Source organism: Convolutriloba macropyga, chromosome 12, assembly GCF_964194025.1.
Source record: "Convolutriloba macropyga chromosome 12, txConMacr16.3, whole genome shotgun sequence".
Taxonomy (NCBI): domain Eukaryota; kingdom Metazoa; phylum Xenacoelomorpha; order Acoela; family Convolutidae; genus Convolutriloba; species Convolutriloba macropyga.
The window spans coordinates 17,573,595-17,588,957 of NC_134479.1; the positions used below are offsets into that span (position 1 = coordinate 17,573,595).

The 15,363-nt window shown below is 42.0% G+C and overlaps 1 protein-coding gene across 2 annotated transcripts in view; it reads left to right on the top strand.

The window, feature by feature from the left end:
* Nucleotides 1–15,132, top strand: part of LOC142350714 (4-galactosyl-N-acetylglucosaminide 3-alpha-L-fucosyltransferase 9-like) — a 34,888-nt gene extending 19,756 nt beyond the window's left edge. For both annotated transcript variants that reach the window (XM_075402657.1, XM_075402656.1), the window contains one exon: nucleotides 14,745–15,132. In XM_075402657.1, coding sequence (XP_075258772.1) covers nucleotides 14,745–15,079 — 335 coding nt within the window. In that variant the 3' untranslated portion in view covers nucleotides 15,080–15,132. The remainder of the gene's footprint in view (nucleotides 1–14,744) is intronic.
* Nucleotides 15,133–15,363: the final 231 nt, after the last annotated feature.

The window sequence follows — 15,363 nt, forward strand, 5'->3', positions numbered from 1 at the left end:
AGCAAATTCGAGCCTAAAATCCCAGCTTTATTTTAACCAATTCTAAACGAGCTAATTCCACGCCGCAAATGCTAACTCACGCAGCATGCGCTCAGCAAAATCTCCCTCAATTCAAAAATTTTAACCAAAATAAGAATAATAGTACATTCGCTAGTCAAGGAACACAATTAGCAAAATCTTCATGACATTGAAACCTCAGAGGAAACGAACCTCAAGCGTCTGATTTGGGGCATCATCCAATAGCGCAAACCCTCCGTCAACCCCAATACCTATTTTGCCGGTCGCATCAACTTATTTGAGTAGACTGCTATCTAACAGCCCCCAATCTCCATATTTGACAATATAGTGAGGAAAATTTTTAATATGAGCTTAATAGCTGCACCTACTAGTTAAATTGGATTCTTAAAAGATTTGTGCGATTGTGTCCTAAACAACAACGAAGAGTGATTGAAAGTGATCAGTCCCTATACACATTTGTACTGGCGTGACCTCCATGTATAATCCGGGTGCCTCTGAATTGATGAGAAAGTAGCAATCCAAAGCGTCTTGTTTTCAGTGATGGGACCCTTGCAATCAACACGAATACTTGGGTTATGATCTCTTTGGCTACACATTGCCGGTAGACATACATGAACAGAGACATTGTTAAATCAACGGAATGTAAACCTTGCACATCAAATGGTAAGAGTCTTAAATCGGTAATTCCCGCCAAGCAATTTACTCCATATATACCATATGCGGAATCAAACCAAGAAGCGCTAATTGATTTTAATGAATTCATTTTTGATTTTTAAAAAAAGGGCAATGATTTCTAATTTTTAGCAGAAGTAGACCAATTTTCTAAACATTCTACAGCATGTATCTTCATAGAAGTCAATGGCCCTATTGTAACTAAAATTCCAGACATGTATATTGAAAATCTTGGATTACCACGTACAACGCAACCAGATCAAGCCAAAAATCGAGTAGAAAAATTTTGTAACAAGGAAAATTTTGCTATCTTTGAAGCACATGTCAATGATCACCGTTCAATCGGATTCCTAGAAAAACTAATACAGACCAATGAAAACAGACCTGCACGTATCAAAAAAATCTGCTACAAATTCGAACAACATAAAACACGCGAAAATATTTTAATACACCAAATGCGGATATAAAAATAAACAAATGTCGCACCATTCAATGCACAATTTAGAAGAGAAGCTAAAACCCCTCTAAGCGTAATATGTACTACTCCTAAACTGTCAAATTTCTCGTACGAGGGTATTATAAAATATTATTTAGATATAGTTACAGCCACCTCAGAAGCCATTCTCCCGAACAACAAATCGGTCAACGGCTACCGCACCAATATTCAAGTGGAGAATGGGATGACAAAAACAGCCGCGTAGAGAACAGGAGGGAGAAAAATAGTGAAGATTGCGAACCACAATTTCTTCGCTCGAGTAACCTTTGTCGCCCAACCATTTATCCGAAAATTGATTTCAGTTAAAAGTGTCCCAAAATGCATGGGGAAAACTGATTGAAGAAGACGTTGGAGGGTCTTTAGTGTGAGCTGGCCCCGGGCTCAAAAGCGTCACAGTGAGCTCAATTACTTCTAATATCAAGCAACCAGGTAAAAGATTTGTAGCATTCCGCAATAGCAGTATTGCCAAACTTGGCACATAAATTGAACGCCAGACTCCTCGGAAAATGTGCCCTGAAAGAAAAGGAACGAGAATTGGAGATATCTTGTAAAAGAGGAAATTCAAAACCGCAATAAAAGAATTCACACGAAAAATTAACGGAGACAAAAATTTCAGCACAAAATACTTGAACTCGGCAGCGCAATCTCCTCATCTTTTTCACAGCCATACTAGAAAAAAATCTCCCACAAATGACCCATTGCCTGCAGAGTTGCTACAACCGGCTGCACCCAGTGCTCCTACATCAACTCCACAACATCTCATATTTTCCCACGCTAAAGATGGAAACAGCAAAAAAAACGCACGTGGACATCGAGCCCGAGACATCGAAATTGAACACTCGCCATCAACTTCAGTTATTGAAACCATGCAAGCAACTGCGGAGCAGGCCCCTATGAAGGAAACATTTTTACAGTCATTGGACAGGTTTTGCCTACTGAACCGCGATTGCCCTTTTTACCTGATAATAGGAGCCCACACCCGATGATGCCACTTCAATGACAGTCTACAAAACAGCTAATTGAGAATTCTGACCTGCATAAAAAACAGATATAAAAACTTAAAATTTTTAACTATCACCAGCTATCATAACCAGCAAAAACATTGATTTTGCATAAATAGTCTTATGTTAAATTATTAAATTTCCAAATATGTTTGTATTTTTAAAACTTTTCAGATGATAAATTTTAGTCACAAATTTGAGGGTGTGGCTTACGTGCACATCTATCATTAATTAGTTCAGTAAATTTAATGTGATGTCGTATTTTAGCTCAAATTCATTTGCCAATCATTTCAATATTACTTCTTTTTATGTTGCTTTTTTCCCGCAGTCTGAGTGAATATGTGTACAACAATGTTTAATTTCCGCGTTGTTTTAATGCTTGGTTATTATATTTTGTTTGTTGACAAGTACTTGAAATTTCTATACTTCCGCAATCGTAATTTCGAATTCATATATTTAATAATTCTCTTGATTTCATTGGACAGGTTTTGCCCGCTGAACCGCGATTGCGCTCTTTTCCTGATAAAAGGAGCCCGCACCCGATGATGCAATTTCATTGACATTCCACAAAGCAGCTAATTGAGAATTGTGCCCTAAATGTACCAAAAAATATATTGTTTTTAAATTACTGACTATCACCAGCTATCATAACCAGCAAATATATTGTTACTACATATTTAACCGTATATTAAACTATTAATTTTCCGTATATGTTTTTATTTTTGAATCTTGTGTTATGTGCAAATTTAGTCAGAAATTTAGCGGTTTGTCTGCAGTGCCTATCATTGATTAGCTCAGTAGATTTAAAATAATGTCGTACTTTAGTTCAAACTCATATGCTATTCATATCAATATTACTCCATTTTTTATTGCTTTGTTTCCCGCAGTCTGTTTATATGCGTGTACACCCATGTTTATTTCCCGCGTGATACTTAAATGTTTGGTTCTTATATATCGTTTATTGGCAAGTACTTGAAACTTCCTTACTTCTGATTTTGTCATTTGGAGCTTAATTATTTATTTCTACTCTTGATTTCACACCGCAAAGCTCAAGGCCAAAATAACAAAGTACTTTTTATAGCGAAATCAATATTTGTAAACAAGTAGTCATCTCGATCCGCAAAAACTGTACTAATTAAGGAAAAAAACTACTGATGTAACTAGAGTGACCGCTTGCCATCCTCGGGCGCACACATGTTCTAGATGCGATTGAATTAAGTGGTCCAGAAAAGGATTCCAGCGCACTTGCGCCTGGAAAATGGTCTGAAGGTTCTCTGATCGAAGATGAATTTGGTCTAGTTGGAAAAATTTGGGGTAACTTAGAGCGCACACTAGTCTAACCAGAGGTCAATTTGGTTTCACACTATTCTGATCGGAGGAGGTCTTCGAGCGCACTTTAATCTGATCAGAGGACGTTTCCAATGCACATTAGTCTGATCGGAGGACGTCTCGAACGCAATTTAGTGTGACTAGAGGACGTTTTGGACGCACTTTGATGTAATCAGAGGGGTTGCCGGTCGCACTTAAGTCCCATCAAAAACTGTTTCGAATACGCGATAGTCTGATCTGTGAATGTTTCGATCGTCTGATGAGAGGACATTTTGAGCACAGTTCAGTCTGATCAAATGACGTTTCCGGCATATAAGCGTCAGGTAGACGGACGTTTCGGGCGCTAAAAAAGTAGAAAAAAATACTGACGGAAACGATCTCAGTTGAACTAACCAACAATTTTTTGAGATTTTCTATTGTGATTTGGTAGTGTTTCCTCCCTTTCTTATCTGGGCGGAGGACTGGCAAGGGCGAAGTTGCAAACAAATAACTATAGGAGGTGTACTCTGCAAATTCTATAAGTACGTCAAGTATTTGCCCTGCTCCGAAATTTCTGTGAACTATGTTTGCATACTTGTTTGACCAATCGTTAATCTTAACGATGTTCGAAAACGGATTTTTGTCAACGCTGGCAATACGGTTTCATCATAGGTCATACATTTTTGAGTGCACTTGAGTCTGGGCAATGATCTGGAACTCTCCTTAATAATGGTCTGATACTTGTCTGATCAGAGGTCATTTCGGCCAGGAACTCGTGTGACCAAAGGTGGCTCCGACCGCGCTATGAGTTTCGAGCGCACAGTAGTCTGACCAAAGGCCACTTCGGTCTGGGACTGTCTTATCAGAGGTCTCTTTTGTCTGGGATGGTCTGATCAGAGACGATGTTGGTCTGGACCTCGACCTGGGTAGTTTTTTCCCGCTTAGTAGTTGTAAAGGTGTAAAACAACACTCTTTCGGATGCTCAATTCAACTCATTCATCGTCAGTCTTCCAAATCGATATATAAAGCAACGTATAATTATTCTCTAACGTATTAAGTCTAGTACGTACATAGCAACAAGTGAGAGTTTAGACGGCAAGGTTTTTTTGATGCTCTTTTACTGGTTTTTTGTCTGATGTTATTGACGTCAGAATCGGTTCATAATCGATCAACAACCGTCTAAAGAACCTAAACATATTAAGCCGAAAACCGCCTTATTCGATGCGTTTCATGGTATTATATACTTAAAATTAGGTTATACGAACTTTTCCGGAACTTTTTGTGTATATTAGACGCAATTCTATACGTAATTCATATACTCGATTCTGATTGGATGATATATTTCTCGCTTACATCTATTTAGTTACTAACATCCTCCGGCCCAGAAGAAGATGCTGGGAGAATGGGTACTAATTTTACAAGCCGGCAAACGAGCGATCCGGAGGACGTGCGCAATACGGCGGAGCGTGCGACGCTGTCGGAACCGTAACGGAGTTCAGTGATCCGAGCAGTGGGGTAGTAACCCCTTGGGTTGGTCTTTTCAACTACCCATACCAAATCACCGGTCTTAAGGTCAAGCTCGGCAGGCGTCTGCCACTTGGAACGTCGGTTCAGCGCTGGTACGTACTCTTTGATCCAACGAGACCAAATAGCGTTAGCGAAAGACTGCGCGCGGGCGTAACGCTTACGGTGATCAAACTCATCTACACCAAGGATGGAAGGAAGACTACGTGCTTGGTTACCGAGGAGAAAATGATTAGGTGTTAATGCACCTAGGTCGGACGGGTCGGCGCTTACGGGCGTTAACGGACGTGAATTAAGTGCATGTTCGACCAGACAAAAAGTGGTACTTAAAACCTCATCTGTGAGGCGACGTAATCCAAGGATTGTGTAAAGTACGCGCTTGAAACTACGTACTAGCCTCTCCCAAATGCCACCTTGGTGTGGCGCACTGGGCGGGTTGAACCTCTACTTGATGCCTTTGTGGGCAAGTTCCACGGCGATGTTGGTGGTGTTCCACTTTTCGATGTTCTCGCGTAGTTCTTTTTCCGCGCCAACAAAGTTAGTGCCATTGTCTGACCAAAGAATGGCTGGTGTACCCCGACGGGAGACAAACCGCTCCGCTCCCATTACACACGGACTGGCGTCCATGGAAGGAACAATTTCGACCTGAACGGCACGAGTAGTTAAGCATGTGAAGAGGAAACCTCACCTCTTCTCGGTAGTTCTTTGTACAGTAACAAAAAACGGGCCGAAGTAGTCGACCCCGGTGTTCGTGAAGGGAGGAGACTGGTATGCGAGTCTTTCTACTGGGAGGTCAGCCATAATGGGTTGAATAGTGGCAGCGCGGAACATTCTGCACGTGACGCAGTTGGATTTAATTGAACGCAGTGAGGATCGTAATTTAAGGATGGTATAACGTTCTTGTACGTTAGCTCGCAGGTAGTCAAAACCTTGATGATGATGTTTAACGTGGGTGTGATTGAGGAACAACTTTACAAATGCATGGCGTGCGTCAAGAACGATAGGATGTTTTACATCAAAGTCAACTTCGACCAACCGCTTGATGCGGCCTGCCAATCGGATAAGACGATTTGGCCCAATAAAGGGAGAAAACGAGGCAATACCGCTACTCCGTTAAACGGTTTTGTTTTCGAGGAGATCTTTTCTCTCCGCATTAAATGACTCCCCTTGGACAAGATACTGGAGATGACGCTCGGCTTCTTCAAGCTCCGTGGGGTCTATGATGCTACCATCGGCATTACGGTAACATTCGTGAGAAGGTAACAATCGGAGTGCGTACGCTGTTATCCGTAACAACTTCTGATAAGAACTGTACTTATCGAAGGGAATTAGTTGCGGGGGCGGTTCTTTAGTTGACTTGGTTACGGATGCGGCCAATGATGTAATTGTTTCATCAGTTTCCTTAGTTACTATACCGAGTTTGATGTTATTAACTACTTCAGTGCTTGGTTCGAACGGGAATTCCTTGGTTCTTAAGGAATCTGGACCCCTCACCCAGCTACTTGATTGCAAAACCTCAGCGGACATACCACGAGTACCGGCATCTGCTGGAGTATCGCTTGAGGCAACGTGGTTCTATTCGTCAACGCTAGCGTGTTCTAAAATCTCGCATACGCGGTTTGCAACAAATATTGGCTGCTTGCTTGTAGAGTTGAGCCACTGCAAGACAGTAGTGCTGTCAGTCCACATATAAACTTTGTTGACATGCACAGTAAGGGCTCGACAGATATCTTGATTCAACCGAGCGGCCAGTAAAGCAGCTTGCAGCTCTAGCTTTGGAATTGTCATCACTTTCATAGGTGCTACACGAGCTTTACCCAGGACAAATGCAAGCTCTGTTTTTGGCCCACTAGAAGTGTTTACTTGAGCTCAGAGAAATGCAACAGCGCTGAAGACCTCTTGGGAACTATCGCCAAACATTTGTAGTTCCAGGTGTTTAAAGTTTCCCGAAAAGTAGCTCCTTGGTATGGTGATTTCGTCAAGCTTGGGTAGTTCTACACTCCACTCGAGAAACTTTTCTACAGTGTCTTTTGGTAATTCTTCATCCCAGTGCTGCCCGCTGACACGCCAGATGTCCTTTAGTAACAATCGGGCAGCAACAGTAAATGGTGCCACTAGGCCGATGGGATCAAACACCTTAGATACTAGGCTCAATACCAAGCGTTGTGTTAAAAGCTTAGTTACTGTACTTGAGGTACCCCGATTCACAACTAGAGTATCATTGTTGTGATCCCATTTCAACCCAAGCACGTGCGAAGAATCCTCCTTAGATGATGCAATTACTTTTGGTTCGGTAGACTGAGTTGACCCATCAATTCGATCAGCCAGATTTGGTACATTGCTTACAAACTTAGTAAGCTTGAAGCCACCTAGATGGAGAAGATGCACCAACTCCTTCGATCTCTTGAGAGCCCTCTCAGGTGACTCCACCGAATCCAAGTAATCGTCCATGTAGAAAATTTCTAGGACAGCTTTGGTTGCTTCCGGGAACTGATTAACATTGTCTCGGGCCGTGCGTTGCAGTGCATAGTTAGCGCATGTGGGAGAGTCTTTTGCCCCAAATATATGGCGCGTGTATTGATACACTACAACATTTGTTGTGGGGTCCTCCCGCCACAAAAAACGCAGTGATGGCTGGTCACGGTCAGGAACACCCACTTGGAGGAACATACCCTCAATATCTGCGGACACGGCGAAATGATGTTGACGGAACCTAAGTAATACGTAGATTAGGTTTTGGAGCAGGTCTGGGCCAGTGAGCAAAGATTTATTCAAAGAAGTACCGTGGAACTTTGCTGCACCATTTAATACCCTACGCACTTTCCCCGGTTTGTTCGAGTTGATTACGGGATGATGTGGTAGGTACCTTTCTTTATCCGACCGCTGCTCGACCTTGTGGGCATCAGGGACTGTAATCAAGTAACCTTTTTCCAAGTCTTCACGGATGGTATTAGAATATTTTTCTTTCAACGACGTATCTCTCGAGGGGCGCTTTTCGAGAGACTTGAGCTGGACCAGTGATGAAAAGTAGTTATTCGGGAACTGGATGTTGTCATCAGCCCATAACATACCGACATCGTATCTTTGGCCGTTATGAAAAGTTGTTGTTTCAAGTATTTCCTGCGCGCGAGCATCCGCTGCGGATCGTGGGTCAACTTGCTTGAACGCGCCGTACGATTCCATATCATACCAAGATTTAACCTGACAAGCTAATTCAAAGTCCTGTTCCATATTGGCTTTGAAACACGTCGAGACTAAACTTGAACTTGACGGGAGTGGGCCACTTAAAACCCAACCTATGAGCAAGCGGACAGCGAACGGTGAGCACTTTTCGTCGGCTGAAAAATACTCTAACGGGCGGATGGCATGGTAGACATCTTGTCCAAGTATCATCTCAATTTCTCCATTGCTATATCTTACTGGATCTAGAACTGACAAATGTGGGTAACTTTCTTGCATGGACTTGACGTCAATGATGTCAGAACCTACGTTTAATGTTTCCCTCACGTAGGAACGCACAGTGAATGCTTCGAAGTCTTGGTCTCTATGAGGTGTCACAGTCAATTGAACCACCTTTGTGTCTATGAGTTCTTCCGTGTTTATACCCTTGACGGTCAGTTTTAATGCGGTACCCTGCAAACCGAGTCTAGCTGCGAGACTATCGGACACCCAAGAGTTACTGCAAACGGTATCGCATAAAACCAACGCCGTAGGACTAGTACCAGAAGAATTAGTAACTTTCAGTTCCGTGACCTGAAGGAGGCCTTGGACATCCGTCACGGAAGACGAAGTGGTTGTTTTGCTTGGTTGCTGTTGACCAGTAGATAGCCTACTTGTACCTGCGTTCGACTTCGAAGTATCGATGTTGTTGTTTGTTGAGGGTTTAGCTGGAAAAACCCTTTCGGCTCCATGAAGTAAGGTGTTATGGGAGCTGTTGCAACCATCTTTTCTACACTTACGAGGACTTGGGCATTGCCTAAACATGTGTTTATCACGCAAACAAGAGAAACAGAGCTTTGCCTCAGCCACGACCTTGGCTCTCTGCGTGGGGGTCTTTTCCTTAAAGACACGGCATTCCCACAACCGGTGGCTGCCTTTGCATACAATGCAACTAGAGATTGATGTTAACGAAGATCTCTGTTGTGGCTTAAGGTTACTCTTGTGTTGCGTATTTGCAGCAAATGCCTTCGAAGCAATTTTTGATCTTGTTACTGAGTTGATGGTGTCTTCAGTCCTTGCTTTAGTTGCACCATTCTTCATTAAATCGTGCGCTTCGGTCTTCTCTTTTAACCAATCGTTGAAATCAAGAAGAGTAGGTTTCACCCAATGCTTTTTGACCGTGAAGAGTGACCATGACTCCTTCATATTGGGTGGTAGCTTCTGTACGGCAGTGTTGAGAAGCGCAGCACAAGACTTGATATGCACCCCGAGTAGTTAATGATGTTATCGCTATTGTGCATCTTCAATGGTGGAAAGCTGTTGAATTTGTCCAAATGTGCACTTACGACCGCCTGTGGTTGGCCAAATTTACGTTCTAAGGTCCTCAGTGCGTCTTTGTACATTGCGCCGCAGTAGGCGAACTCAGCTATACCTGTTTTAGCTTTACCTGTCACGAGGGTCTTAAGGTATGTCAATTTTACATCATCAGTTAAGGACTGAGAGTCAATTGCGCTTTTAAACTGACCATACCATTCGTGCCACTGTAGAGGATCCCCATTGTATTGGGACAGCTTCCATTCGGGTAGCGGGTTATTCCTCTTGCTAGTTAAGGCGTCAATGAATGCCTTAATCAAACTTGCATTTTCGGATGCTGGCGCTGGAGGCGTGGGATGCGGTGGGCCACCCCAGCACAAAGGTATCAGAGCAGTATGCCCGTATGTTGGATCTATAACCGGCGTGACAAAGGATGGCGCGATGTTAGTAGTTGTACTAAAGGGGTTAACAGGGATGCTACAAGTTGCTGCGTAGTTGCTATTTGGATTATGTTGTGCACTCATTTGCAAGATGGGATGGCTGATAGCGGGGTTAGCTGTGCTTGGGGGTAGGTACGGTTGAACATTTTTATAGACGGTAGCATTATTTGTCGTCTGGTTTACGTTTGGGGGTTATTCTGAGGAAAACTCAACAAGTTTAGATCAAGGTTACAGTTCTGGCGAGGTCTTTGTGCTGTAGGGCACGGTACCAGGCGGGTTTGAGGTGATTGGACAATGTTTTGTTGTGGAATGTTGGGGACGGGTAAGTATGTTGCTGTGCTCGCTGGAATAAGCGACGGAATCACGGGAGGCTGAGGACTAATTAATTGTTGAGGCGGGATTACGGGTGGCGGGTTCACGAGTGGGTTTAAAGGTGGAGGGACATTATGCGGGGAATGGGCAATAGGGACTTGTGTTTGGTGTTGAATGTTACTTTGAGGTGGATTCTGTTGTTGCGGAACATGAGGCATTGACATATGTAATTGACAAGGCACACTGGAGCTTTTTGGACCCAAGAATTGATTTATTTGTGGGTTTGTTGAAAAATCAGTACAAAGATGGCGTTCGTTGGTGCCATAGCGGGTGACGGTGGCCGGGGAGGTTGCATAGGTGGCTGAAGTGGTGGAAGCGCAACATTTTGTACGTCGACTGATACTTGGTTCACCTTACCACTGCCTGGGGGACTATGTGCCTGCTCGACTCTTTGATCAATGAGTGATTGCTGCAGTTGAGCCTGGAGATATTCCTGATACAAAGCTTCCTGCTGGGCAACAGAAATTGCAACTCCTAGCCGTGTGTACTGAGTAAGCATTTCAAGATGATGTAAGTTATCGGCAACATTACTTGGGTTTTCTGGAGGATTACTAGGGGAAGTGTCTTTAACAGGAGGGTCGGCGGTTGCTGAACCAGGACGAGAAAATTTTAACTCACTTGAATTACCTGCTGGAAACAAATTTACCCAATCCTGAACAAATCCCTGACATCTATCTGATCCCCTATCTTTAAACAAATTCAGTTCACTTGAGTGGTGACTAAACAATGAATGATTATCCATTAAATCAGCCTCATCTAATTTAGCTGCTGCAACACGTTGGCGGTGGTCTTCCTCCAATTCTTGAAGTGCCATCTGTTCCATTTGTATTTCAAGCTCCTTTTTTCTCATGGCAGTTTCGTGTTTTTGTTTAGCGAGGCGCATGGCAGCTTGTTCTTGTTTCTCGGCCTCTTCGCGTTTTAGTTTTGCCATGAGAAATTCATGTTAACGCTGGCTAGACATTGATGATGTTGTTCGGCGTGAACTTCTCTTAGATTGGCCTTGAGGATTAGCGCCCTCACATACGGTGTCTCGGTCAGCAACTGAGTCAATATAGCTTCTAGGCGCAAGCAAGAATTCATCATTGTTCTTGGTTACATCATCCAACCATTGCTCAAGGACAGGGTAAATTGAATCTGGGTTCTCCGCTTTACTGGCTAAGTCAAATAGTTCTTCATTCTTATGCACCAGTTTACTGAAGACATCCTTCAACTTAGAAACCAAGCGTTCAACTTTAACCTTCCTGTCTTGACGATCTATGGCATCTGTGATGTTCTAATGGATGTTACATAACTCAGATTCTAGATCAGACCTTGCATTAAAGAGCTTTTTCAATATTTCTTGCTGTTCGGCCATGATATCGAAATGGCTAATTTATCAATGAAGAGTAACTTTCAACCAAACACGTGGAATGAGGGTTATACCGAACCCAAATGACGACGACTTGGTAATCAAGACGTCGAAGAGCAGAAAAGAAGTTACCGAGTAATGAATTACTCGGCGGAAGTGCGTGAAAAATTAGAGAGGGCGTCTAACGTGCTTGAAAGCAACGTGAGACTAAACAGGAACACAGGCAACCGGGGAAAAGGACTGGGTGGACGAAGCACGACGAAACGGGAAACGAAGCGGATGGGGCGGGAAGGACGGGCGAACGACGCGCAAAGCAACAGGGAACGGAACGGAACTGGCGAAAACGCGGGTAGTAAACGGGTAACGCAACGGACGGGGCGGAAATGCTGCGAACGACGCGCGAAGAAACGGGAGAGGAGACGGACAGAACGGAGGCGTTGAGCGGGTAGCGCTCAACGAAACGGAAAGGCGGGACGGAACGGGCGGGAGACGGTTATACAGAGAGCGGGGATGTCGGGAAACACTATGCTAGCAGACCACAGCAACAAACTCAACCAAACAAACTAGCCGTAACTCCAGAACAAACTTAAGTCACACCCTAGGAAGGAGGAGAGCTGCTACTGCAAGAGACAAAATAGCATAAGTCATTATGGGGCTTAATATATACAAATAACAAACTAATTTACGGCAAAACAGTAGTATACTAAAAGGATGAAAAGAGCAAGAATTTTACTAGCCGTAACTCCAGAATAAACATAAGTCACACCCTAGCAATACTCAAACCTAAACAACCAATCAGCATATCAACAATGTTAAACAAACTACAGCAAAAATTAAGTAATATGCAGCGCTTTTGTAGTCTATGAAAGCTGGAAAAGTTCAGAAACAATCTAGCCGTAACTCAAGAATAAACTTAAGTCACACCCTAGAAGACAAAAAACCAAACCAACTAACAATCATACGCAAACATAGAGCAGCAAAAATTAAAATACTACAACAGGAAGGCTAGTAAATTAGTAAAGTTGAAAAGTCAAAGGACAATCCAGCCGTAACTCGAGAATAAATTTAAGTCACACCCTAGAAAGCTATAAGCCCTAAACAACAAACCAGCATACTAGCATACTCAACATACTACAGCAAAAACACAAATATTTCATCATATACGACAACATACTACATAGAAGGAACAATCGAAGCCGAAAAATACGAAAAAAAATCTGAACGACCGGGTGCGAAAATGAAAAACGAAGTTATGGGAGAGCGACGCTTTAGGAAAATAAACGGAACGGAAATTTGACTGTACGATATTGAATCGAGACCGAGAAAAAAAAGGAAAGTGATTTTTTGTTGTAGGCCGGGGGTTGTGAAATGTTTCACAACTCTTTTTTGTGTATTGAGCTTCACTCAATGAACGAAACTTTTTTTGGGAAAATTGATTTTTGACAAATCTGTCAAAAAAAATTATACTTTTGTCCAATTTTTTCAAATATTTTGTCAACTTTTTGCAAATTCTTGATAACGGAACGGTAATCCAGTAAGCTGGATGGTTTGAAGCTTGATAATACGGTTTGAACAATTTATCATTATTTTGAACAATTTATCATTATTTTTTTGAACAATTTATCATTATTTTTTTCTCTGTTTTCTCTATTACAGAGATTATTTTCTGATACACGAGCCAACTTGATCACTTTTTACAAATTTCCAATAATTCGACCAAAAATTTTCAAAATCGATGTTTTTTCGTCTCAGAAATTGTGTTTGTGGGCCCCCTTACCAATTTTTTCTACAAAGATTAGTTAAATTTTAATACATCATGCAATATCCCAAAAAGTAGTTCACGGGTTGGGTTTTTTGCCGTCTTAATTTTTTTAAATGGATAATGAGTTTACTGCAAAGAATTGTTTGGTTTTGTCTTACAGTTCCGGTTGGAGTCGCTGCTTTGTAGGTCACATCGCCAACTGGGGTCCCATGATTGTTTTTTTGTGCAATTACGTAGTAACCAACCATCTGCAAAAGGACGCTCCATCTACTGACTCATTTTTTCATACTGTTAGAGGGTAGGCTTTTCTGCTGTTCTGTGAAAAAAAAGATTCTGTTCTCCAAATTCAGGCTTTTCGGTAACACCAGAGTCCAATTTCTCTGGATTGCAAGGAAGTGTGGCTGTTATTGACTCTATTGTGTTGATCATTCCCAGGAGAAGTGGAGGAGGAGGCTGAGGGTGGCAGCGGTCCTCCCATTGGATTGCCCTGTCGCGGTTTCCTTCTATCACTCAATTTCTCCTTTTTTTGCTGAAGTATTTCACGGTCACCTGAAGCTCGCCCCCTTTGTCAAACACTAGAGGAAAAGCCTTCTTCTTTTTAGCAGTGGAGCATAGCATGTGAATGGGTAATCAATCAACAAGCGAACGGATGATAAAGTTCGCGGCACTATGATAAAAGTCTCGCTGTCCCTTGTGGGGCGCCACTTGTAAAGGTGTAAAACAACACTCTTTCGGATGCTCAATTCAACTCATTCATCGTCAGTCTTCCAAATCGATATATAAAGCAACGTATCATTATTCTCTAACGTATTAAGTCTAGTACGTACATACCAACAAGTGAGAGTTTAGACGGCAAGGTTTTTTTGATGCTCTTTTACTGGTTTTTTGTCTGATGTTATTGACGTCAGAATCGGTTCATAATCGATCAATAACCGTCTAAAGGACCTAAAAATATTAAGCCGAAAAACGCTTTGTTCGATACATATCATGATATTATATACTTAAAATTAGGTTATACGAACTTTTCCGGAACTTTTTGTGTATATTAGACGCAATTCTATACGTAATTTAAATACTTGATTCCGATTGGATGATATATTTCTCGCTTACATCTATTTAGCTACTAACAGTAGTTAAGACAATAATGTTATTCATATGGTAGAAAAACAAAGATTTAGATGATTAAACAGTGCAAATATTGGGATTTGTGGTCATTTCAGTCAACTCTGAACTCTGTCAACCATTCACTGCATTTAACTCAATTCTTAAAATTTCAGCGACTAGTTTAGTTTTGACATTTTAACCGGATTGAAATATTGAATCATTTCAGGTTCCTATATATTCTATAACGACTTCAAAAGTGGGAAAGAACTGAGCGATCATTTACAATACCTGAGAGGGAACTGGACTGCTTTCATGGAATACCATAAATGGAGACAATACTACACTGTTCAAGATATAGATGAGGCGCAAGATGAACTTTATTGTGATATATGCAAGAGATTAAAACAGGAAAAAGAAAGCGGATTTGAGAAAGCTTACACCATACCTGACGCACCCAAATTTTACACAAAAATGCAAACTTGCATTTCTCTAGTAGAAACGTCAGGAAGGCAGTTCTGTCTCTTGGCCCCCTCACTGCCTAGACTAGAACTCAACTTATGAAAAAGCTTCATAAAGGTTCATTAGGGGATCGTTATTTACTCTAAAAACACGGACCTGAATCCCAGATAAAGTTGACCCTAAATCTTTTCATGCGCGAATGCCTTTGGAATTTTTACTATATAAATTTGCCAAAAATAGTTTTTCATGCCATTTAATAGTGGTTGAGCATATGTCGAGGGTTTTCCATATGTCGAAGACTAAAAACCAACCCACCCCCCCCCCCCCCCCCCCCCCCCACAGCACTTACCGGGTCGAGGTTTTTGGGTCAATTTTTGTAAGAAATG